The following is a 26,068-nucleotide window of genomic DNA, read 5'->3' on the forward strand; positions in this document are numbered from 1 at the left end:
TGTCTTTATTCCTGTCTTACCCCTAGGTTCTTCATGACATTTTTTTTTTCTTCTTAAATTCCATGTATATGTGTTAGCATACGGTATTTGTCTTTTTCTTTCTGACTTACTTCACTCTGTATGACAGACTCTAGGTCTATCCACCTCATTACAAATAGCTCAATTTCGTTTCTTTTTATGGCTGAGTAATATTCCATTGTATATATGTGCCACATCTTCTTTATCCATTCATCCGATGATGCGCACTTAGGTTGTTTCCATCTCCGGGCTATTGTAAATAGAGCTGCAATGAACATTTTGGTACATGACTCTTTTTGAATTATGGTTTTCTCAGGGTATATGCCCAGTAGTGGGATTGCTGGGTCATATGGTAGTTCTATTTGTAGTTTTTTAAGGAACCTCCATACTGTTCTCCATTCCCAATTCACATTCCCACCAACAGTGCAAGAGTGTTCCCTTTTCTCTACACCCTCTCCAGCCAAAATATCCTTTGTTTAATGATTGAGTGTTAAGAAGAAATGCTGTCTTTATCCTTTACTGAAGCACTGTTTTATTAAATTCTTAAAGAGCAAACTAAAACCATGTTATTTTGCATGTACAGATATCCAGCATTATGCTCTGAAAAGACAGTCGCTAAAAATAAGCTATAAATAGGAAACCATTGGCCTCTCTGTCTTATTGCATTATGTATATTTGATGCATGTTTCTTTTGCATTATTACAAACTCTGCTAAATCAATTCTCTAATCTTTCTGCCCATGATTAATTACTTTGGATAATTTACCAAGTGCATGATTTAGTAAACATACAATTACCCTTTTAAAAATAAACAACCCCTACCCTGTTTGCCACGCCAGAGCTGTTAGCGTTACCTGCAACAACGGAGAATTTGATTTCTGTTGTGTTAGGGATGTGGGGAGAGCTGAAGAAGGGTAGCTAGCTCTGCCTACCCAAAGAGGTGAATTTTTCTTTCAAAGAAACTTTAATGAAATACATGCAAGATAAACAATAAAATATATTTTTTAACATTTTAATTTTGTTATTATCGTGAAGATATGTAAAATTCAACTAAGCAACCCTGTGTAAGCTGATGGTACAGCACATGCTTTGCATAAAATCTGCTTTTGATTTTTCCTATAGGATATACAGTCCAGCACAGTGCCTTCCCCACAGAAGGAATTTTCCCAAGGAAGCCTTTCCCGATTCCCTCAGATGCATTAGCATCCCTGAATACCTTTTCATAGCACCATATAGCATTTAACTATTAAATAATTATAGTCAATATCTATTTCCTCTCATGAGAAAAGCCTGAAAATCCCCAGCAGCTGACATAGTCTCTGACATATTAGCAGTGCCCAGTAAATATTGATTTAATACTAGAAATGCCTTCAAGCTGTATGAATATGGATGGATGGGTTATCACGGATAACTGTTTGGTAAGCGTTCATGTTTTAAAGTATTTTTACTCAAGTTTTAAAGTTTTAGTTCAAGTTTTAAAGTATTTCCCTAAGGCTTGTTCAAAGAACTCAAAGTTGGAGTAATAATAACTTACAGTCTCCTAAGATAGATACCATTCATTATGCACACGAGCTGATCCTCCTTGTTTATTACCCTCACTGTTCCAGTTGCATTTGATACTTATCTAATCAATGCTGTTTATTGTAAGAAAAATGAGAAAATATTTAATTTGCTAAGGGCATCTCAGAAAAACTTTTTATTTCATAAATCTCTACATCCATTTTTCTAGGCTCAGGAAAGCATGAGAATTGACAAGTGTCGAAAGTTATAATTCCTGATAGTCTTTACTTGTGGTCTTGATTTTAAGTATGCCTGGTAGGTATAATCAGCCAATGATTATTTCTTCGAATCACGTATTCAGGTTGGGTAAATGTCTCAGTGGCCACCGGTATTCCTGATTTGTTAACTTGTTGAATCCCTCCTAGTTTGGAGGGATTGGAAAGGAAAGAAAAAAAATGCAATTTAGTGTTAAGAGTCCATATTCTGCAGCCAAAATGTTTGGCCTCAAATCTCAGAATTACCAAGTACTACCTAAGTGGCCTTGGGAAAGTTACTTAACTGAGCAATACTCTGTTTTCTCATCTGTAAAATAGAATAAGGCTATTGTGAGAATTAAATGAATTGATTCATGTAAACAATTTAGAATAATGCCTGACACATGGCAAGAGCTAAATATTACCTGCTATTGTTATTATTATTATTAATACTGTGCTGAAGTTACTTATTAGTGAAATATAATAAAGATACTTAAGTTTTACTTTGTCAGTCAACACATACATATAGCTCTTTGCAAATTACTACTAAACATGGTATAAAATAAAATTTGGTATCTTAAAGTGTCTTTTTTCAGTGAGCTAAGATATATCAATATACAGTGGTTCCTGTCCAAGAACAACACAACTAACATAAAATATAACTGGGTTATAGAGTCAAAACTATGACTAAATGCACTAAAGAATAATCACTAAAAATACCAGTAACTTGATTATTTCCAAATTAATCTGTAAATATGTTTTCTATGCTACAATTTAATAACAAATGGGTGATAACAGTCACTGAAAGAGAAAAGATACCTTAACGTTAAAAAAATATATATCAGATACTTTGTGGTCTGGGAATAGGAAGTAAGCATTCTATTTTAGCAATAGATTTCCATTTCTTTGCCTAAGGCTCTCTTCAGCCATGGACAACAGTCCAGATGGTTAAAGATTTAACAACTCCATGAAGCAACCCTCATCCAATGACTAATGGGAGCTGGAGAAACAAAACCCAGATCCCTTACTCTTTTTAAGAGAAAATTCTGAGGAACCTAATTTATACTGGTTGTCAGGTTTGCCCCAGCAGGGTTAAGCTCTGGTCACCCACAGTGGTAGGTGACTTGACCAAATGCCTTCTATAGGCCGTCTTCCCTTTCTTGTCTCTCCTCATTCTGTTACCCTCATCTCTCAGTGAACTACTTGTACTCAAATTTTGTGTCAAACAAAATTTCTGGGGGAAGCCAAAGTAAGGCTCATGATAAACTTCTGTGGTCAGAGTTTAGACTGAGAACACAGAGAGGGGATGGGCTTCCAGCAGGAGCAGAGATTGGAAAGGAGGATAGAATCAGGGAATTTGTACTACTCGTCAATTAGTTTCTTGCTAGCAGAGGCGGCCTTCTTGGTTCTTTAATGCCCTGGCATTCACAGGTGGTTAGTGTGCCTTTGTAAAAAAAATATACCTTTATCTGTTTAGGAAACAAATTAGAGGGACATGTCTTTAATCATCAAATTAAATCGCTGTGGAGACATACCACCTATATACCTCCTGTCTTTAATTCATATTCCATCAATCTGCCACCATATCCAAGGGATCCAGCGAGCTTTTGCATGGTTTGTCAGCTGCAGCAGCTCTGCAGTGAAAACACATATCAGCCCCCAAACCTCGTGTCCCGGAATTCTTGCTCAGCCCTCGGCAGCTGTAGGAGACATGGTGGTGACTGAAAAAGTAGTTTCTCAGTGTGCTGGAGAGAAAAGGACTCTCTCTTCCTGTGGTATCCAGAGCCTTGGGTGTTGCACTGCACAACAATGCTGGATCTCCAAGTTTACCACTCTTGCTAACATAGGTCTTTACCTTCACATGCACTGTTTCTGCACTAGGCCCATGGGCCAGACAGGATCAGTCACAAGGAGTTCGTGAGAAAAGCCACAAATTTTAGGAACGAAATATCCCATATATTTTCCTTGATTAAAATCGTTCTTCTCCTTAAAATGAATTTTCCTCTCAGTAGCTTTTGGAATTCTTCATTGATTTTTCAAAACCTTTGCTATCAGTAAATTTCATTTGAGACTACCTCAGCCCATCAAAACTAGTCTAATATCTCTGAAATCTTAAGAAGGAAAGGGTGGGGTCTTGAACCATTTCTTTCCTGGAAGCTTAGGGATTCTATAACAATATTCCCATCTTTTTCTCCCCCCTACTATTGAGCTTCACAAATGTGTGTGCAGAACAGTGGAAACAAGGTCTTCGGCAAGGCCTCCTAAACATCTCATCAAAACTCCACAGAGGGACTTCCCTGGTGGCTCAGTGGTTAAGAATCCTCCTGCCGATGTAGGAGACACGGGTTCAATCCCTGGTCTGGGAAGATCCCACATGCCACGGAGCAACTAAGCCCATGCGCCACAACTACGGAGCCTGCGTTCTAGAGCCCACAAGACACAACTACTGAAGCCCATGTGCCTAGAGCCCGTGCTCCACAACAAGAGAAGTCACCGCAATGAGAAGCCCACACACCGCAAGGAAGAGTAGACCCCGCTCGCCTCAGCTAGAGAAAGCCAGCACGCAGCAACAAAGACCAACACAGCCAAAAATAAATAAATAAAATAAATTAATTAAAAAAAAATAAACTCCACAGAAAGGAGCCCTCAAGATAAATTAGGCATGTGGGATTAACATATACACACTTCTGTATATAAAATAGATAATCAACAAGAACCTATTATACAGCACAGGGAACTCTATTCAGTCTTCTGTCATCACCTATATGGTAAAAGAACCTGAAAAAGAATGGATATATGTATATATATAACTGAACCACTTTGCTGTAAACCTGAAACTAACATAATGTTGTAAATCAACTATATCCCAATATAAAATAAAAATTAAATTAGTTGGCAACAACTGGAAGTTTCTTCCAAGGTGATTGTGTGTCTCTACTTCCATATGCAACCTTTACAGGGCAGACCCTGTTAGGGCTGAGGGAGCAGTTGTAGCATTTAAGTTTTGCTTACTGGTTTCTCTGATGTGTGGGTTTGATATGAAGTGATACTTTTTGTGGGGATATATAAGTCCTTGATTTTCTAAGAAAGTTTTATTTTCAAGTCATTTTTTTCCATAAATAGACTTGCCAGATTATAGGTTTTTGAGTTGAGCATTGGATACCATCAATTTTCTCAAAGCTAAAAAGGAGCAATAGAAAGGAAGTGGCACAGGCAATTCTGTATTTTGGGAGGCGCATGCGAAATATATTTTGAATAAGGAACTGCATAGCTCTAGCTATAATGTAGAGAATGGGTTACAGGAGACATTTAGATCAACTAGGGAGCTTGTGGAGTATTCCAGATGAGAGATAATTAGAGTCCTAATACTAAACTTTAGCCATATTAGAGGTACATAGATTTTGTGCATTACTTTTGTGTAGTACCATTTAATTTCTCCTTTTGCTGGTTAAACTGGCTGGGTATGTCAGGAGTATGTCCTTGCTTCCTCTCCCCTACTGACATCCCAGCTCTGGAAAGGGGTCCTAGAGACTGGTAACCTCTGCTCATCTCCAGAGAGATCCACTGAGTCCCCCTGCCCATGGCTGGCTGCCCTGAAGTTTTTTATCCACAGGGCATGTTTTGCTAAATAGGGGGTTTTCTATTATACCATAAAGGGACATAAAACAGAGTCAGGTCACTTCAGGATGAACATAACAGCCTGAAGGGCACCATGCACCACAAAATCACATCATGAAGACTCTCAGCAGGCCGTAATTTATCAGATGATACCTCTGCTCTGAGAGCAGAGGGAAGGGGGCAGGACTCCCTACAGATCACTGAATCTTGACCATATGCCTCGGCTGAGTTTTAGGGTTTTCTGACTCCCTGTCCCACATGCTAAGTTGCTTCCCACTAACCAAAAACTCCACTTCACTCACACCGGTTGTTTCATGTTTCTCTAAAAAGTCTATGCTTCTTTCTACCCCAGGGTTTTTGGATCATTTTGTTCCCCATGTCTGGACTATCCTTCTCCTTTTACACTCTAGATGCTTGAGCCCAAAAAATATGCATGTGTGATAAGCCCATGGTGTGTTAAAAGTGGAGTAGATAATGGTGCTTTCTAGGCAAGCAAAAGATTCATGTTTTCTAATTTTGTACTGTTAATTTCTTTTTCCTATTGTGTAAAAGTGGCAAGACTTGTCTCTAACAGAAAAGTAAGTCACAAGAGGAGAAACTGTTTTATATTTCTCTTTTCTCCCTCAGCACAATGATGACCACACAATAAAGGCTCAATAACTACTAGTGGGATGGTTCGTGATTCATCTACTATTTGTCATATTATGTCACACCATGCCATAGAGATCCAGTCTCTCTCGATTTCTTTCTCACACTAACCTATAAAACAGGTGTTAGGATTATGTCACAGTGCTACCTTCTAGAGTGCGGCGATACTGCATTTTAAGTCTGACTAAAGACCTAGAAACAATCCCACAATGATAGTTTAACTTAACAGCTTAGGGATGAGGTATAAACCATGGTTACTTTAATTTTGAATGATAAAAATGGAACAAAACACACGTTTACAGAGTGTCTCTGCTTGTAATTAAAAAGAAATTACCTTATGGAGCCTTGGTAATCTATGGTTTTGCTTTAGTGAACCTATTTATGTCTAATTGCAGTATTCGTGTATTAACTAGTAAATTCATCTAATATATTTATTGCCAATACAGTCATCATACTGGTCAATGAGATACAATAAGTGAGTTGGAGGGGGTGGGTGGAGAATGACTCTAGTTATACATTCAGAGTTTAGTAAATATATATTTTTTTTTTTTTTTTTTTTTTTGTCTCTCTAGACTGGTCAGTAAGGGAAAGATTTGTGACAAAGTCAGAAACTATAAAAATACCTTCCAACAAGGCAACAGATTGTTATTTACACAGTATAAGAAAAAAGTATATGTGTGTATATATGTTTCCCTTTATTAAATTTCTGAAAACACTCTTTTGAACCTTTAAACACAACCCAAAATATTTCAAGCTGAAGGAAGCGAAACTTTTATATGGGATAACTATGATTTGCCTTTATTACTCGTAAAATCTAAAATAAGTCTCTATTAGTAATTATTCTCTTTCAAAAACCTGATCTAGCCTAACACCTATGAAACCAGTAATTTTAGAGACGTCAATAGTATTTAATAAGAGAGGAAAAGTTTTGCATTGTGGTGTTCATTAACTCATTTCTTAGTATAATCCTTTGAATTTTTTGAACACTTTTACTTCTGTAAAACATTTTTTTTTCATTCTAATGTATTCTTCTTTTACCCTCTGATCATAGGTAGGATGGTCCACAAAGAGTGAAGAAAAAAGGACTCAGTGTTCTTGAGGCAGATGGTGTGCTTGTGAAGTTATTATAATGGAATTTCAGACAGCTCAGGGGAGTGATATCACCAAGATGGCAGAGTAGGAGATACCAGCCTCCATCTCCCCACAAAGACAACAATTAGACAGCTATCTCAATGAAAATAGCACTGGGAAACCTCAGGAGTCCACTTAAGAAGCTTTAGCACATAGTGGAGCAAAATAACCTGAAAATAACCACACACAAATAACACATTTTGCCTGTATCACTCCATCCCCCAGGCTGGCCCTGCTCAGAGCCAAGAGGGAACTTCCTGGCCAGAGATAGTTCTCTGTAGGAAAATAGAGAACAGAATGAGTGACCAGCTTCCCCAGCCTTTCAGGGCACTGCACAAAGGACCTGATCCCAACTCCTGTCACTGGCCTACACCTCCACTCATTCAAGCAGCTGGACCCTGTGTAGCTGTGCACCTGCACACCACTGACCCCAGCTCCCAGTACCATCCTCTGCTGTTATGTGCTCGCGCATGACTAGCCCCTGCAGCCGCATGAGTACACGCTGACCACCAGGGCCCTCACAGCTGCCCCTGTACCGGGAGCCGGTCCTGACTCCTAACCCGAGCCTGTACCACTACCTGTGCCTGAAGATAGCCCCTATAGTTCAAACCTACATGCTACATCTTATCCTGAAGATAGCCCCTATAGTTCAAACCTACATGCTGTGACGCCAACTTCTGTCACTGGACCCCACCACTGTGCACTAGCCTCTACAGCCACATGAGTCCTGTAGCTGCTCGTGTACCCACAATTGCCCCTAGCCCCTGCCACTGCTCCGGGCCCTTGCCAATGTGGGTGTGCCTATAGCTAGCCCCTGCCATCATGCAGGCACCTGCAGCCAACCCTGCATGCAAGCATGTGTACACCACAACCTGCCCTGATTTCTTGCTGCTGAGGATCCCAACAGTCCTTGCAGGTACTAAGGACCCCCCACAGTTCTTGCTGTCAAGGATCACAGAGTTGCCAATGTCATGGACCTTAGCTTCTTGAGCCAATGAGATACTTCGCCACCCCAAATCTTGACATATCTGTGAATTTTCCAGTTTTCTTCTTGTCATCGATTTCTAGTTTCATACCATTGTGGTTGGAAAAGATGCTGGATTGATTTCAAACTTCTCAAATTCATTAAGACTTGTTTTGTGACCTAACATATTATCTATCCTGGAGAGTGTTCCATGTGCACTTGAGAAGAAAGTATATTCTGCTGTTGTTGGATGGAGTGTTCTGTAAATGTGTATTAGGTACATCTTGTCTAATGGGTAGTTTAAGTCCAATGTTTCCTTATGGATTTTCTGTCTGAATGATCTATTCATTATTGAAACTAGGATATAGAAGCCCCTTACTATTTTGTTGTTGTTTTTTTGCTTTTTATCCCACTACTATTTTGAATTGCCGTCTATTTCTCCCTTTAGGTTTGTTAATATTAACTTTATATATTTAGATGCTCCTATGTTGGGTGCATAAATATTTACATGTTATATCCTCTTGTTAAATTGACTCATCATTATATAATGACTTTCTTTGTCTCCCATTTGTTTTCTCTTAAATAAGTATAACTACCCCTGCTTTCTTTGGGTTTCCATTTGCATGAAATATCTTTGTCCATCCCTTCATTTTCAGTTTCTGTGGACCCTTAAAGATGAAGTGATATTTTGGTTTTTTAAAAAATTTTATTGAAGTATAGTTGATGCACAATGCTGTGTTTAATTTCTGCTGTACAGCAAAGTGATCAGTTTTATATTTATATATTTTTTTCATATTCTTATCCATTATCATTTATCACAGGATATTGAATATAGTTTCCTGTGCTATACAATAAGACCTTGTTTATCCATCCTATATATAATAGTTTGTATTTGTTGATCCCAAACTCCCCATCCTTCCCTCCTCTATTCCTCCTCCCCCTTGGCAACCACAAGTCTGTCCTCTATGTCTGTGAGTCTGTTTTTGTTTCATAGATACGTTCATTTGAATTGTATTTTAGATGCCACATAAAAATGATAGATGGTATTTGTCTTTCTCTTTCTGACTTGCTTCACTTACTGTGATAACCTCTATTTGTGTCCATGTTGTTGCAAATGGCATTATTTCATTCTTTTTTATGGTTGAATAATATTCCATTGTATATATGTACCACATCTTCTTTATCCATTCATCTGTCAGTAGACACTTAGGTTGCTTCCGTGTCTTGGATATTGTAAATAGTGTTTCTATGAATATAGGGGTGCATGTATCTTTTCAAATTATAGGTTTGTCTGGGTATATGCCCAGGAGTGGGATTGCTGGATCATATGGCAGCTCTATTTTTAGTTTTTTAGGAAACCTCCATACTGTTTTCCATAGTGGCTGTACAAATTTACATTTCCACCAACAGTGTAAGAGGGTTCCCTTTTTTCCACACCCTCTCCAGCATTTGTTACTTGTAGACTTCTTAATAATGCCATTCTGACTGGTATAAGGTGGTGCCTCATTGTTGTTTTGATTTGCATTTCTCTAATAATTAGAGATGTTGAGCATCTTTACATGTGTCTGTTGGCCAACTGTATGTCTTCTTTGGAGAAATGTTTATTTAGGTCTCTGCCCATTTTTTTTTTTGATTGGGTTGTTTTTTTTTGTTGTTGTTGAATTGTATGAGCTGTTTGTATATTTTGGAAATTAAGCCCTTGTTGGTCACATCATTTGTAAATATTTTCTCCCAATCTGTAGGTTGTCTTTTTGTTTCATTTATGGTTTCCTTTGCTGTCCAAAAGCTTATAAGTTTGATTAGGTCCCATTTCTTTATTTTTGCTTTTATTTCTACTACCTTGGGAGACTGACTTAAGAAAACATTGGTACAATTTATGTCAGAGAATATTTTGCCTATATTCTCTTCTAGGAGTTTCATGGTTTCTTGTCTTATATTTGTCTTTAAGCCATTTTGAGTTTACTTTTGTGTATGGCATGAAGGTGTGTTCTTGCTTCATTGATTTCTATGGGGCAGTCCAACTTTCCCAACCCCGCTTGCTGAAGACACTGTCTTTTCCCTATTGTATATTATTGGCTCCTTTGTCAAAAATTAATTGTCCATAGGTGTGTGGGTTTATTTCTGGGCTCTGTATTCTGTTCCATGATCCGTATATCTGTTTTTGTGCCAATACCATGCTGTTTTGATTACTCTAACTTTGTAGTATTGTCTGAAGTTGGGGAGGGTTATGCCTCCAGCTTTGTTCTTTTTCCTCAAGATTTGGCAATTCTGGGCCTTTTGTGGCTCCATATAAATTTTAGGGTCATTTGTTCTAGTTCTGTGAAAAATGTTGTGGGTATTTTAACAGGTATTGCATTAAATCTTTAGATTGCTTTGGGTAACATGGCCATTTTAACAATATAAATTCTTCCAATCCAAGAGCATGAGGTATCTTTCCATTTCTTTGAATCATCTTCAACTTCCTTTATTAATGTTTTGTAGTTCTCAACATACAATTCTTTTACCTGCTTAGTGAGGTTTATTCCTAAATACTTTTTTTTAATGTGATTTTAAAAGAGATTATTTATTTACATTCCCTTTCCAATATTTGATTGTTAGTGTAAAGAAATGCAACCAATTTCTGTATGTTAATCTTGTACTCTGCTACCTTGCTGAATTCATTTATCAGTTCTAGCAGTTTTTGTGTGTAGCCTTTAGGGTTTTCTACCTATAGTATCATGTCATCTGCGTATCATGACAATTTTACCTCTTCCCTACCAATTTGAGTAATTTTTCTTTCTTTTTTTGTCTGATTGCTGTGGCTAAGACTTCCGATACTACTTTGAAGAGAAGTCGTGAGGGTGTGCATCCTTGTCTTTTTCCATATTTTAGGAGGAAGGCTTTCAGCTTTTCACCACTGAGTGTTATATTGGCTCTGGGTTTATCCTAAATAGCTTTTATTATTTTGAGATACATTCCCTCTATACCCACTTTCATAAGTGTTTGTATCATGAATGGATGTTGAATTTTATCAAATGCTTTTCTGCATATATTGAGATGATCATGTGGTTTTTGTCTTTTCTTTTGTTGATATGGTATACCACATTGATTGATTTGCACATGTTGAACCATCTATTGTGTTTTTATCCATTTAGCCACTTTATGTCTTTTCTTTGGAGAATTTAGTCAAATTACATTTAAAGTAATTATTGATAAGTACGGATTTACTCTTTTTTTTTTTTTTCCAACATCTCCACCGGGGCACAATTGCCCCACAATGGCGTGTTAGTTTCCGCCCCACAACAAAGTGAATCAGTCATACATAAACATATGTTCCCATATGTCTTCCCTCTCACGTCTCCCCCCCCCCACCCTCCCCATCCCACCCCTCCAGGCTGTCACAAAGCACCAAGCCAATATCCCTGTGCCATGCGGCTGCCTCCCACCAGCTATCTACCTTACTACGTTTGTTAGTGTGTATATGCCCATGACTCTCTCTCACCCTGTCACAGCTCACCCTTCCCCCTCCCCATAACCTCAAGTCCGTTCTCTAGGAGGTCTGCATCTTTATTCCTGCTTTACCCCTAGGTTCTTCATGACATTTTTTTCCTTAAATTCCATATATATGTGTTAGCATACGGTATTTGTCTTTTTCTTTCTGACTTACTTCACTCTGTATGACAGACTCTAGGTCTATCCACCTCATTACAAATAGCTCAATTTCGTTTCTTTTTATGGCTGAGTAATATTCCATTGTATATATGTGCCACATCTTCTTTATCCATTCATCCGATGACGGGCACTTAGGTTGTTTCCATCTCCGGGCTATTGTAAATAGAGCTGCAATGAACATTTTGGTACATGACTCTTTTTGAATTATGGTTTTCTCAGGGTATATGCCCAGTAGTGGGATTGCTGGGTCATATGGTAGTTCTATTTGTAGTTTTTTAGGGAACCTCCATACTGTTCTCCCATTCTGAGGGTTGTCTTTTCGTCTTGTTTATGGTTTCCTTTGCTGTGCAAAAGCTTTGAAGTTTCATTAGGTCCCATTTGTTTATTTTTATTTTTATTTCCATTACTCTAAGAGGTGGGTCAGAAAGGATCTTGCTGTGATTTATGTCATAGAGTGTTCTGCCTATGTTTTCCTCAAAGAGTTTGATAGTTTCTGGCCTTACATTTAGGTCTTTAATCCATTTTCAGATTATTTTTGTGTATGGTGTTAGGGAGTGATCTAATCTCATACTTTTACATGTACCTGTCCAGTTTTCCCAGCACCACTTATTGAAGAGGCTGTCCTTTCTCCACTGTACATTCCTGCCACCTTTATCAAAGATAAGGTGTCCATATGTGCATGGGTTTATCTCTGGGCTTTCTATCCTGTTCCATTGATCTAGCTTTCTGTTTTTGTGCCAGTACCATACCGTCTTGATAACTGTAGCTTTGTAGTATAGTCTGAAGTCAGGGAGCCTGATTCCTCCGGTTCCTTCTTTCGTTCTCAAGATTGCTTTGGCTATTCGGGGTCTTTTGTGTTTCCATACAAATTGTGAAATTTTTTGTTCTAGTTCTGTAAAAAATGCCAGTGGTAGTTTGATAGGGATTGCATTGAATCTATAGATTGCTTTGGGTAGTAGAGTCATTTTCACAGTGTTGATTCTTCCAATCCAAGAACATGGTATATCTCTCCATCTATTTGTATCATCTTTAATTTCTTTCATCAGTGTCTTATAATTTTCTGCATACAGGTCTTTTGTCTCCTTAGGTAGGTTTATTCCTAGATATTTTATTCTTTTTGTTGCAATGGTAAATGGGAGTGTTTTCTTGATTTCACTTTCAGATTTTTCATCATTAGTATATAGGAATGCCAGAGATTTCTGTGCATTAATTTTGTATCCTGCCACTTTACCAAATTCATTGATTAGCTCTAGTAGTTTTCTGGTAGCATCTTTAGGGTTCTCTATGTATAGGATCATGTCATCTGCAAACAGTGACAGCTTTACTTCTTCTTTTCCGATTTGGATTCCTTTTATTTCCTTTTCTTCTCTGATTGCTGTGGCTAAAACTTCCAAAACTATGTTGAATAAGAGTGGTGAGAGTGGGCAACCTTGTCTTGTTCCTGATCTTAGTGGAAATGCTTTCAGTTTTTCACCATTGAGGATGATGTTTGGTGTGGGCTTGTCATATATGGCCTTTATTATGTTGAGGAATGGATTTACTCTTGACATTCTGTTCATTGTTTTCCGGCTCTTTTGTAATTCTTTTGTCCCTTTCTTATTCTCTTTCTCTCTTCCTTTGAGAATTGATGATTTTCTGTAGTGGTGTGCTCAGATTCTTTTCTTTTTATCTTTTGTGTGTCCATTACATGTTGTTACTTTGTGGTTACCATTATGTTCATATAAAAGATCTTATATTTATAACAGTCCATTTTAAGTTCATAATAACTTAGGTTCAAACATACCAATGTTCTATATTTTTACTCTCACATTACTCCACTTTTTTTTTCACACACACACACACTATATTTTATTTTTACAAGAGATAAATGAACTGACACCAAGCATTTTAAATGGATGACCACAACAAAAGTAACAATGATTGCAATTACCAAACATGAAAGACACTAATACTATGTCATAATATTGAAATTCAGTCCAGTAATCTTCCACTGTAATAGGTCCTTTACTTTGCATTGAAAATAGATTTGTATACTTTTTGCCTCTGAGTCCTTGTGGGATTTTTTTCTTTTTATTCAAACAGAGAGTCACAAAAATTATAATCATCCTCATCAGTCCACTCAGTCCCATGTAATTAATTTTTTTTATCTTGATCTTTTGTTAGCACTTTTATGAATTCATCAGTTTTCCATTAGAGTTCTGAAAATGCTTATTCACTCAGTTCAGTAGTATAGTCATTTACCAGAAACCGGTACTTGTCAGAGACTTTTCCATGAATTCCTTGAAGATGAAACCCTTTTATAGAAACATTTTTGCAAAAGCATCAGAATACACCCAGAACTGTCTGTAAATGACAAAAGACTTAAAAATGACCACGGTTAAATATTTGATGAAAATTCATAATAATGCAATTGATAAAGAATTGTTATTTCTGAGATATACATTTTAAAGTAATAACCAGAATTATGACTTATAATACCAGAACATATAAGATTTTTAGAAATTTCATGTAATGTCTGAAAAATTTCTATTAACATATTTCATATAAATAACCCAAAGAAAGTTTGGTATTAGTTATTTTGTTTGTTTGTTTATACTGCAGGTTCTTATTAGTCATCAATTTTATACACATCAGTGTATACATGTCAATCCCAATCGCCCACTTCAGCACACCACCATCACCACCCCTCCGTGGTTTTCCCCACTTGGTGTCCATACGTTTGTTCTCTACATCTGTGTCTCAACTTCTGCCCTGCAAACTGGTTCTTCTGTACCATTTTTCTAGGTTCCACATACATGCGTTAATATACGATATTTGTTTTTCTCTTTATCACTTATTTCACTCAGTATGACAGTCTCTAGGTCCATCCAAATCTCAACAAATGATTCAATTTAATTCCTTTTTATGGCTGAGTAATATTCCATTGTATATATGTACCACTTCTTCTTTATCCATTCGTCTGTTGATGGGTATTTAGGTTGCTTCCATGACCTGGCTATTTTAAATAGTGCTTCAATGAACATTGGGGTGCATGTGTCTTTTTGAATTATGGTTTTCTCTGGGTATATGCCCAGTAGTGGGATTGCTGGGTCATATGGTAGTTCTACTTTTAGTTTTTTAAGGAACCTCCATACTGTTCTCCATAGTGGCCGTATCAATTCACATTCCCACCACAGTGCAAGAGGGTTCCCTTTTCTCCACACCCACTCCAGCATTTGCTGTTTGTAGATTTTCTGATGATGCCCATTCTAACTGGTGTGAGGTGATACCTCATTGTAGTTTTGATTTGCATTTCTCTAATAAGTAGTGACGTTCAGCAGCTTTTCATCTGCTTCTTGGCCATCTGTATGTCTTCTTTGGAGAAATGTCTATTTAGGTCTTCTGCCCATTTTTGGATTGGGTTGTTTGTTTCTTTAATATGGAGCTGCATGAGCTGTTTATATATTTTGGAGATTAATCCTTTGTCCGTTGATTCGTTTGCAAATATTTTCTCCCATTCTGAAGGTTGTCTATTCGTATTGTTCATGGTTTCCTTTGCTGTGCAAAAGCTTTGAAGTTTCATTAGGTCCCATTTGTTTATTTTTGCTTTTTTTTCCATTACTCTAGGAGGGGGATCAAAAAAGATCTTGCTGTGATTTATGTCAAAGAGGGTTCTTCCTGTTTTCCTCTAAGAGTTTTATAGTGTCTGGTCTTACATTTAGGTCTCAAATCCATTTTGAGTTAATTTTTGTGTATGGTGTTACGGAGTGTTCTATTTTCATTTTTCACATGTAGCTGTCCAGTTTTCCCAGCACCACATATTGAAGAGGCTGTCTTTTCTCCATTGTATATCTTTGCCTCCTTTGTCATAGATTAGTTGATCATAGCTGCGTGGCTTTATCTCTGGGCTTTCTATCTTGTTCCATTGATCTATGTTTCCAATTTTGTGCTAGTACCATATTGTCTTGATTACTGTAACATTGTAGTATAGTCTGAAGTCAGGGAGTCTAATTCCTCCAGCTCCGTTTTTTTCCCTAAAGAGTGCTTTGGCTATTCGGGATCTTTTTTGTCTCCATACAAATTTTAAGATGATTTGTTCTAGTTCCATAGAAAATGCCATTGGTAATTTGATAGGGATTGCATTGAATCTGTAGATTGCTTTGGGTAGTATAGTCATTTTCACAATATTGATTCTTCCAATCCAAGAACATGGTATATCTCTTCATCTGTTGGTATCATCTTTAATTTCTTTCATCAGTGTCTTATAGTTTTCTGCATACAGGTCTTTTGTCTCCATCAGTAGGTTTGTTCCTAGGTATTTTATTCTTTTTGTTGAAATGGTAAATGGGAGTGTTTCCATGATTTCTCTTTCAGATTTTTCATCATTAGTGTATAGGAATGCAAGAGATTTCTGTGCATTAATTTTGTATCCTGCAACTTTACCAAATTCATTGATTACCTCTAGTAGTTTTCTGGTGGCCTTTTTAGGATTCTCTATGTATTGTATCATGTCATCTGCAAACAGTGACAGTTTTACTTCTTTTCCAATTTGTATTCCTTTTATTTCTTTTTCTTCTCTGATTGCTGTGGCTACGACTTTCAAAACTATGTTGAGTAATAGTGGTTAGAGTGGACATCCTTGTCCTCTTCCTGATCTTAGAGGAAATGCTTTCTTTTTTTCACCATTGAGAATGATGTTTGCTGTGGGTTTCTCATATATGGCCTTTATTAAGTTGAGGTAGGTTCCCTCTATGCCCACTTTCTGGAGAGTTTTTATCATTAATGGGTGTTGAATATTGTCAAAAACTTTTTCTGCATCTACTGAGATGATCGTATGTTTTTTCTTCAATTTGTTAATATGGTGTATCACATTGATTGATTTTCATATATTGAAGAATCCTTGCATCCCTGGGATAAATTCCACTTGATCATGGTGTATGATCCTTTTAAAGTGTTGTTGGATTCTGTTTGCTAGTAATTTCTTGAGGATTTTTGCATCTGTTTTCATCAGGGATATTGCTCTGTAATTTTCTTTTGAGGTAGTATCGTTGTCTGATTTTGGTATCAGGGTGATGGTAGCATCATAGAATGAGTTTGGGAGTGTTCCTTCCTCTGTAATTTTTTGGAAGAGTTTGAGAAGGATGGGTGTTAGCACTTCTCTAAATGTTTGATAGAATTCACCTGTGAATCAATCTGGTCCTGGCCTTTTGTTTGTTGATAAATTTTTAATCACAGTTTCAATTTTATTACTTGTGATTGGTCTGTTCATATTTTCTGTTTCTTCCTGGTTTGGTCTTGGAAGTTTATACCTTTCTAAGAATTTGTCCATTTCTTCCACGTTGTCCATTTTTTTGGCATAGAGGTGCTTGTAGGAGTCTGTTAGGATGCCTCATATTTGTGCAGTGTCTGTTGTAATTTCTCCTTTTTCATTTTTAATTTTATTGATGTGAGTCCTCTCTTTTTCTTGATGAGTCTGGCTAATGGTTTATCAATTTTGTTTATCTTCTCATAGAACCAGCTTTTAGTTTTGTTGATCTTTGCTATTGTTTTCTTTGTTTCTACTTCATTTATTTCTGCTGTGATCTTTATTATTTCTTTCCTTCTGCTAACTTTGGGTTTTGTTTGTTCTTCTTTCTCTAATTCCTTTAGATGCAAGTTTAGATTTTTATTTGAGATTTTTCTTGTTTCTTAAGGTAGGCTTGTATAGCTATAAGCTTCCCTCTTAAAACTGCTTTTGCTGCATCCCATAGGTTTTGGATCATCGTGTTTTCATTGTCATTTGTCTATAGGTATTTTTCGATTTCCTCTTTGATTTCTTCAGTGATCTCTTCGTTGTTTAGTAACATATTGTTTATCCTCCATGTGTTTGTGTTTTTTACCTTTTTTTCCCCTGTAATGCATTTCTAATCTCATAGTGTTGTGGTCAGAAAAGATGCTTGATATGATTTCAATTTTCTTAAATTTACTGAGGCTTTTTTTGTGACCCAAGATGTGATCTATCCTGGAGAATGTTCCATGCACACTTGAGAAGAAAGTGTGATATGCTGTGTTTGGATGTAATGTCCTATAAATATCAATTAAATCTATCTGGTCTATTGTGTCATTTAAAGCTTCTGTTTCCTTATTTATTTTCATTTTGACTGATCTGTCCATTGGTGTAAGTGAGGTGTTAACGTCCCCCACTATTATTGTGTTACTGTTTATTTCCTCTTTTATAGCTGTTAGCAGTTGCCTTATGTATTGAGGTGCTCCTCTGTTGGGTGCATATATATTTATAGTTGTTATATCTTCTTCTTGGATTGATCCCTTGATCATTATGTAGTGTCCTTCCTTATCTCTTGTAGCATTCTTTATTTTAAAGTCTATTTTAAGTGATATGAATATAGCTACTCCAGCTTTCTTTTGATTTCCATTTGCATGGAATATCTTTTTGCCTCCCCTCACTTTCAGTCTGTATGTGTCCCAAGGTCTGTAGTGGGTCTCTTGTAGACAGCATATATATGGGTCTTGTTTCGTATCCAGTCAGCAAGCCTGTGTCTTTTGGTTGGATCATTTAATCCATTCATGTTTAAGGTAATTATCGATATGTATGTTCCCATGACCATTTTCTTAATTGTTTTGGGTTTATTTTAGTAGATCCTTTTCTTCTCTTGTGTTTCCCACCTAGAGAAGTTCCTTTAGCATTTTTTGTAGAGCTGGTTTGGTGGTGCTGAATTCTCTTAGCTTTTGCTTGTCTGTAAAGCTTTCGATTTCTCCATCAAGTCTGAATGAGATCCTTGCTGGGTAGAGTAATCTTTGTTATAAGTTCTTCCCTTTCATCACTTTAATTATATCATGCCACTCCCTTCTGGCTTGTAGAGTTTCTGCTGAGAAATCAGCTCTTAACCTTATTGGAGTTCCCTTGTATGTTATTTTTTGTTTTTCCCTTGCTGCTTTCAGTGAGTTGCACTTCCTGGACTTGGGTGGCTGTTTCCTTTCCCATGTTAGGGAAGTTTTTGACTATAATCTCTTCAAATATTTTCTCTGGTCCTTTCCCTCTCTCTTCTCCTTCTGGGACCCTTATAATGTGAATGTTGTTGCATTTCATGTTGTCCCAGAGGTCTCTTAGGCTGTCTTCATTTCTTTTCATTCTTTTTTCCTTTTTGTGTTCTGCAGCAGTGAATTCCACCATTCTGTCTTCCAGGTCACTTATCCGTTCTTCTGCCTCAGTTATTCTGCAGTTGATTCCCTCTATTGTACTTTTCATTTCAGTTATTGTATTGTTCATCTCTGTTTGTTTGTTCTTTAATTCTTCTAGGTATTTGTTATACATTTCTTGCATCTTCTCCATCTTTGCCTCCATTCTTTTTCTGAGGTCCTGGATCATCTTCACTATCATTATTCTGAATTCTTTTTATGGAAGGTTGCCTATCTCCACTTCATTTAGTTGTTTTTCTGGCATTTTATCTTGTTCCTTCATCTGGTACATAGCCCTCTGCCTTTTCATCTTGTCTTTCTGTTAATGTGGTTTTTGTTCCACAGGCTGCAGGATTGTAGTTTTTCTTGCTTCTGCTTTCTGCCCTCTGGTGGATGAGGCTATTTAAGAGGCTTGTGTAAGTTTCCTGATGGGAGTGACTGGTGGTGGGTAGAGCTGACTGTTGCTCTGGTGAGCAGAGCTCAGTAAAAGTTTAATCCACTTGACTGTTGATGGGTGGGACTGGTTTCCCTCCCTTTTGATTCTTTTGCCTGAGGCAACCCAACACTGGGGCCTACCTGGGCTCTTTGTTGGGGCTTATGACAGACTCTGGGAGGGCTCAGGCCAAGGAGTATTTCCCAGAACTTCTACTGCCAGTGTCCTTGTCCCCATGGTGAGCCACAGCTCCCCCTGCCCACCCGCCTCTGCAGTAGACCCTCCCACACTAGCAGGTAGGTGTGGTTCCATCTCCCCTGGGATCACTGCTCCTTCCCCTTGGTCCTGATGTGCACACTACTTTGTGTGTGCCCTCCAAGAGTGGAGTCTCTGTTTACCCTAGTCCTATCAATATCCTGCAATCAATTCCCACTAGGCTTCAAAGTCTGATTCTCTAGGAATTCCTCCTCCCATTGCCATACCCCCAGGTTGGGAAGCCTGATGTGGGGCTCAGAACCTTCACTCCAGTGTGTGGACTTCTGTGGTATAAGTGTTTTCCAGTCTGTGAGTCACCCACCCAGTAATTATGGGATTTGATTTTACTATGATTGCGCCCCTCCTACCTTCTAATTGTGGCTTCTCCTTTGTCTTTGCATGTGGGGCATCGTTTTTGGTGAGTTCCAGTGTCTTCCTGTTGATGATTGTCCAGCAGCTAGTTGTGATTCTGGTGTTCTCGCAAGAGGGAGTGGGAGCACATCCTTCTACTCCGCCATCTTGGTTTAAGAGCACGTTCCTCCACTTTTTGTTTTTGATGTCAAGTTTATCTTTTATCTTGTAAGTCCATTAAAATTATTATCATTATAGTCATTTTTAATACTCTTGTCTTTTACCCTTCATTTATAAGTGATTTGACAACCACCATGAAAGAGTAGAGTATTCTAAATTTAACTATATATTTACCTATACTAATGAAATGTATATTTCCATGTTTTCCTATTCCTAATTAGTATCCTTTCATTTCAGCTTGAAGAATTTCCTTTAACTTATCTTCTAAGACATCTGGTGATGAACTTCTTTATGTTTTGCTTGTCTGGAAAACTCTTAACTCCCTTTCAATTTTGAAGGACAACTTTGCTGGGTAGAGTATTTTTAGTTAGCTTAGGAGTTTTTTTCTTTCAGCTCTTTGAATATATCACCCCAGTCTCTCCCAGCCTACAAAGTTTCTGCTGAAGAATCTGCTGAAATTCTTATGGAGCTTCCTTGTATGTAACAGTTTGTTTTTTCTCTTGCTGCTTTTAAGATTTTCTCCTTGTCTTTAACTTTGACAGTTTAATTTTAATGTGTCTCTATGTGGGTCTGTTTGGATTCATCTCATCTGGAACCATCCAAGATTCATAGATCTGGATGTCTGTTTCTTTCCCTAGGAGAGGGAATTTTTCAGCCATTATTTCTTTTCTTTTCTTTTTCTTCTTTTTTTTTAAAGTGATCTAGTCCTACTGTTTTCCTTTTTCTTTCTTTCTTTTTTTTTAATTGAAATATAGAGATTTACAATATTTTATTAGTTTCAGGTGTAGTCATTATTTCTTTGAATAAGTTTTTTGCCCCTTTCTTCTCTCTTTCTTCTTCTTCAGGACCCATATAATGCAAATATTGATGTGTTTGATGGTGTCCCATATGTACCTTACACTATTTTAACTCTTTTTCACTTTTTTCCTTTTTGCTCCTCTGATTCGATGAATTCCACTGCCCTGTCTCCAAGTCCATTGATCCTTTCTTCCACTTGATCTAGTCTTTTGCTGAACCTTCTATTGAATTTTTCAGTTCGGTTATTGTATTCTTCAGCTCTGTGATTTCTGTTTGGTATTCCTTATTTTTCTCTCTCTTTATTGAAATTCTCACTTTGTTAATGTGTTGTTCTCCTGACTTTGGTGAGCAAATTTATGATGGTACTTTGAACTCTTTATCAGGTAAATCAGTTATCTTCATTTCATTAATGTTTCTGAAGTTTTATCTTGTTCTTTTGTTTGGAACTTATTTCTTTGTTTCTTCATTTTCTCGGATTCTCTGTGTTGGTTTCTGTGAATTAGATGAAACAGCCACTTCTTCCATTCTTGAAGAATGGTCTCATGTGGAATATGAAGCTTATCATTCAGCCCAGCCCTAGCTCTTAGTTGTATCTCAAACCTTTGTGATTGTCCAAGCCTCCTCCTTTTTTTTAGTGGCTCCCAGTAGTTGATGGTATGCTAATACCTGTTAGTGTCCCAAAGGGGAAGATCTCAGTCAACATCTAGATGCAGGCTAATCAGAAGCCAAACTCTCAGGGAGCAGCTTTTGAAATATGTAAATAAACAGGGAGAATGCTGAGATGGAATCTATTGGCTTCCCTGATCTCCAGGGAGGATTGCATTCTGTCCCTAGAGCTAAATTAGAAGCATGACCCTCAGGCAGCAACTTTTAAAGTATTCAAATAGGCCTCTTTCAGGGAAAGGCTGGGAGATGGGCATTTTCCTCCGTACTAAGCTATAGGTAGAGAACCAAAGTGAGTCCTCTTGAATCCATTAGGAACTGTTTCTTTGTTGGCTGTAGTGTTGTATATCTTGTGGACACAGCCCTTTTGGCTTTCAGGGCTAGATGTTTTGGGGGTTTGAGCCTTGGATGGAAGTCTTAAAAGTTGGGGTACTAGATGTTGGGTCAAAACCCTTTTCTCCTAAAGGAGAAATTGGGAGTTGGGAGTTCCTTCCCTATTGTATGTCAGTGTGATGGGGTGGGTTTTATGGCAGGAGTGTGTCTCAGCCTCTCTTATTCATTTCAGTGTGGGTTTTTTTGTTGTTCCTCCAACATGTAGGAGTCACTCAGCTGGATTTTTCATAGGGAATTGTTTCATGTAAAGCTGTAGATTCGATGTATCTATGGGAGGAGGTTAATTTAGGAACTTCCTATGTTACCATCTTGGACCACAACCCAGTAAGGTTTATACTCAGTGGTTTCAATGCAGGATTAATTCTATCACTATCTGCCTCTAGGCTTGGCAGGATAATTAAATGAGGTAATGAAATGAGTATAAAGCATTTTGAAAAGAATGGGGCCTTATATAAATATAAGGAAAAGTTACTTTGGCATGCCTGAATAAGAGTGAATTCCAGAATGGTCAAGAAGAGTATGCAGTATGGCTCATCTATTCTCACTGCTTGGCAAAGCATATACAAATCTCCCCCTTGCTTATGAAGCTGCAAATAAAGCTGATTTACTTGAAACATTCTATTGTAGGCCAGGTGCCGTGGAAGTCCCAGTATTTGTTGCCAGCTTCTTTTTGAGACATAGCAAGGTGGCTGGTTTATATTTCCAGTTGTTCTAGCTGCCAAATGTCTCAGAAAGCCAAAACAAAACAACTTTCTTCAGCAACACACAGAGAAGTTGCCTTTCTCCTCCCTCCCCGTTCTTTCATTTTAATCTTTTGTAATGTGTGGTTTCCAGATTCCAAAAGTGTAAATGAAACATGTACGTTTTATGGTTTTTATTCTCCAGGGCAAATTGGAAAAAGAAACCATAATGCCTTTTAATCTTCTTTAAACCTTCCTTTTACAAATAATTTATTTCCAAATATCGGTGTTCTTTGCATGATTCGCTTGGGGTGGAGTGGGATAGAAACAGGATTCATATCAACATATTGCATACAATGCTTTTTTCCTAAAGTACAGCGTAATCAAAGTAGATAGTTTCGCGGGATTTTTGTGATCATATGATGGGGATAAAATGCTGCAAAAGTACCTTAGACATTTGGGGAGAAGTGGTTGTTACATTTGGGAGAAAAATACCTCAAAGAAATAAAAGGATCTCAGAGGTGTTTCATTTTCCTACTCCTAAGAAATACATTTCCTCAAGCAGGTAGAGGAAGAACCAAATTGAATTGTACTTTCATCATGATATAAATTGTTCAAACAACTGGGAAATATAACTTTTAAATACTAAATGGAATTTGACCCTTGTTAAATATGTAGATTTGAATATTTAACATCACATTTTCCTTGTAAGTTATTTCTTTTATGTATTCTTTACCATCTCAAGTTAGTGTGATTTCCCCTGTGTAGTTTCACGAGACAATGTTTTCATTCACTAACAACATTTCATAATGCATTAATAACATCAACACAGCCAGATTTCCCTGCGTGCCAGCTTCAGTGTTATAAAAGATGTAGGGACATTTGTTAAACCCAGGTAAATATTAAATATCATTTGGGGATGGGGGGTAACAATGTCATTTGCCACCAGCCCTAAGTTCCTTTGAGATGTATAAAAATGCATATGACTCGATCAGTGTATTAAGCAGATGCTAGTTCAGCTGTAGTGCATATGCTGGTTTTCAGACACAATTGGAGTGCAGTGGTGGAGACATATGCATGTGTGAAAATTCCAGGTATGAGTTTGGGGGATGCCATTTAATTTTTTTTGAATTTAATTTAAACATTGATCTCCAAGATGTATAAATGATATTAAATTTTGGAAAGCTGATTACAAATATAGCAAAGCATGAAGGAAAATAGTATGTGGATTTGAAAGGATTTTTAAAATTAAATTATATCTTACATGAAATGAATTGATCATTAATTTTGTCTGGAATTTTACTTGGTCCAATAATCAGCTATTGATTTGCAGTTGTTCTTGATTGTTTTATCATGTGACATTCTGAACTGTTTTATAAAGAATTGTTTTGAAGTTTACATATTACAACTCCTTCAACTAGGGAAGCTATTTCTTAATATTCTAGCCCAAAAGGAAGAAAATATTATTTTTCCTTATACTATTCTGAAACATGAAAAATATACTGAAGATTTTTTTTCTTTACAGGAAAACAAAGTTTTAAAAAGTTTTAAAAGAAAAAGAGATTTTATAAAAATAAATTTACCCTCTGTGTTTTCTTACTCCAGATAAGTGTATAAAAGTGTATGAAATCATGGGAAAAAAAAAAACCTTAATATTAATTGCTAGTGTTTTTTTCTTTTTCTTTCAGCTCTCAGGAGAAGTGATTTTACAAATTGCCAACGAACCAGTTCTGCCCTTTAATGCTCTCGATATAGCTTTAGAAGTTCAAAACAGCCTTAAAGGTAATTTTTCTTTGAATTATAGTAATTTTAGCAAATGAATAATTCTTCAACTAATTGTGAACAAGGAATAGATAAAGTTATCCACTATCTTACTAGCTATGGCAATATAGCATTTCCCTTCCTATAGAGGAGAATCATGAGAAGGGCTTAGAAGAATGTGGGCTACCATGTCAACAAGAATGAGGTATACCTAATATTCAGTTATTTGAAACAAGACTGGCCCAGAAGTTTGTCCTTTGGGATTGGTTTCCATGAAGTATGGGCTGGGTCCATTTGACTGAAGTGTTGGCTCATCCTAGATTAAGGATGACAAAGAGGAAACCAGGAAATTATTTCCACAGTCTCTATTTAAGTTCCTTCCTGTTTAAATCTCTCTCTCTCTCTCTACAGAATTCTAATCACCACCTAATAATTATCCTTATTTTCCCTTTATCTATATACAAATCTTTCACCTAAACTTCTGGTTTGTCACCATTCACCAAACACAAAGGGCAGTATTGTAATTAAATAAATGCACCCTCCTTCTCTTCTTTGAGACACACATCTTACTATCAGATCATTTGAAGACATGTATTTCTCAATATAAAAGCCAATATTTTCACTATAGAACTTAAGCAGTAAATCTTGGAAAATGGATCACTCTAAAGAGCCAAATATTTCTAGTATCTGAAACTTTATTAATTTTATTTTAAAATTTTGACTACCTGGGTTGATTCTTAATCCAGAGACTACTACAAAACAATACTTTTCTCCCTCAGTGATTCTTATTACTTTTATTATAGTGACTGTGTAAAACCATGACCTTGGGCACAATTGAGCTGTTTAGGGCTATTTTGCGCCCATACTAAATGGCCTCATATTGCTCTGCTTTTGGTATATTTAAGCTAGTCTCTATTTTTTCTACTTTTGTCAAGCTTCTTCTTTTTATTGTCATGAGTGTCACTATCCGTAGCAATTACTCTGTTCTCCACTTATAATTTTCTATTCCTAGAATATTTCTTAGAAACTGAGTAATCAAATATACGGTATTTTACAAAATAAGAACAATATGGGCATAAATAAAGGGTTAAAGACCTCTGTGAATAATATATTTTTTGCAAGGATTTCTTTTAAGCAACTTTTATTTTTTCTGTAGACTGTTTTGCTTTTCTTTAGTTCTCATTTTTTCACGTTAAAAATTCAGTTGCTACTGCATATACTTAAAACTTACAAAGAACAAAAAGAGGAGACTATTATTTGTATTACATAAAGATTGGTTCATCTATAAAGAATAATTCTCATGCATAGAAAGGAGCCTCAAGGAGTATACTGTGAAATAGAAACATTATACAATAGAATTATGAATGATTTACAAGTTGCTTTTCTGAGTTCAAATCTACATAAATGTTTAATACCATTGTAATAAAGATATGAAGAGATATTTAAAAAATTAAACAAAGCCAGCAAAAACAATAACAATACTGTCATTTTAAATTCCAAATTCTATTTTCTTTTTAAATAATTGGGTTTATTTTTTGAATCCATAAGTAATATTATAGCATTATCATTCCTATATGAGCATTTTAAGTAATGTAGGCTACTTCTGAAGGTCAGAA

The 26,068-nt window shown here is 36.7% G+C and overlaps 1 protein-coding gene across 8 annotated transcripts in view; it reads left to right on the forward strand.

The window, feature by feature from the left end:
- Nucleotides 1-26,068, forward strand: part of NAALADL2 (N-acetylated alpha-linked acidic dipeptidase like 2) — a 1,497,545-nt gene that overhangs the window by 1,377,537 nt on the left and 93,940 nt on the right. For all 8 annotated transcript variants that reach the window (XM_079922501.1, XM_079922499.1, XM_079922500.1 and 5 more), the window contains one exon: nucleotides 24,380-24,473. In XM_079922501.1, the coding sequence (XP_079778627.1) occupies nucleotides 24,380-24,473 (94 nt within the window). The remainder of the gene's footprint in view (nucleotides 1-24,379; nucleotides 24,474-26,068) is intronic.

This window comes from Stenella coeruleoalba, assembly GCF_951394435.1.
Source record: "Stenella coeruleoalba genome assembly, chromosome: 5".
NCBI classification, from domain to species: domain Eukaryota; kingdom Metazoa; phylum Chordata; class Mammalia; order Artiodactyla; family Delphinidae; genus Stenella; species Stenella coeruleoalba.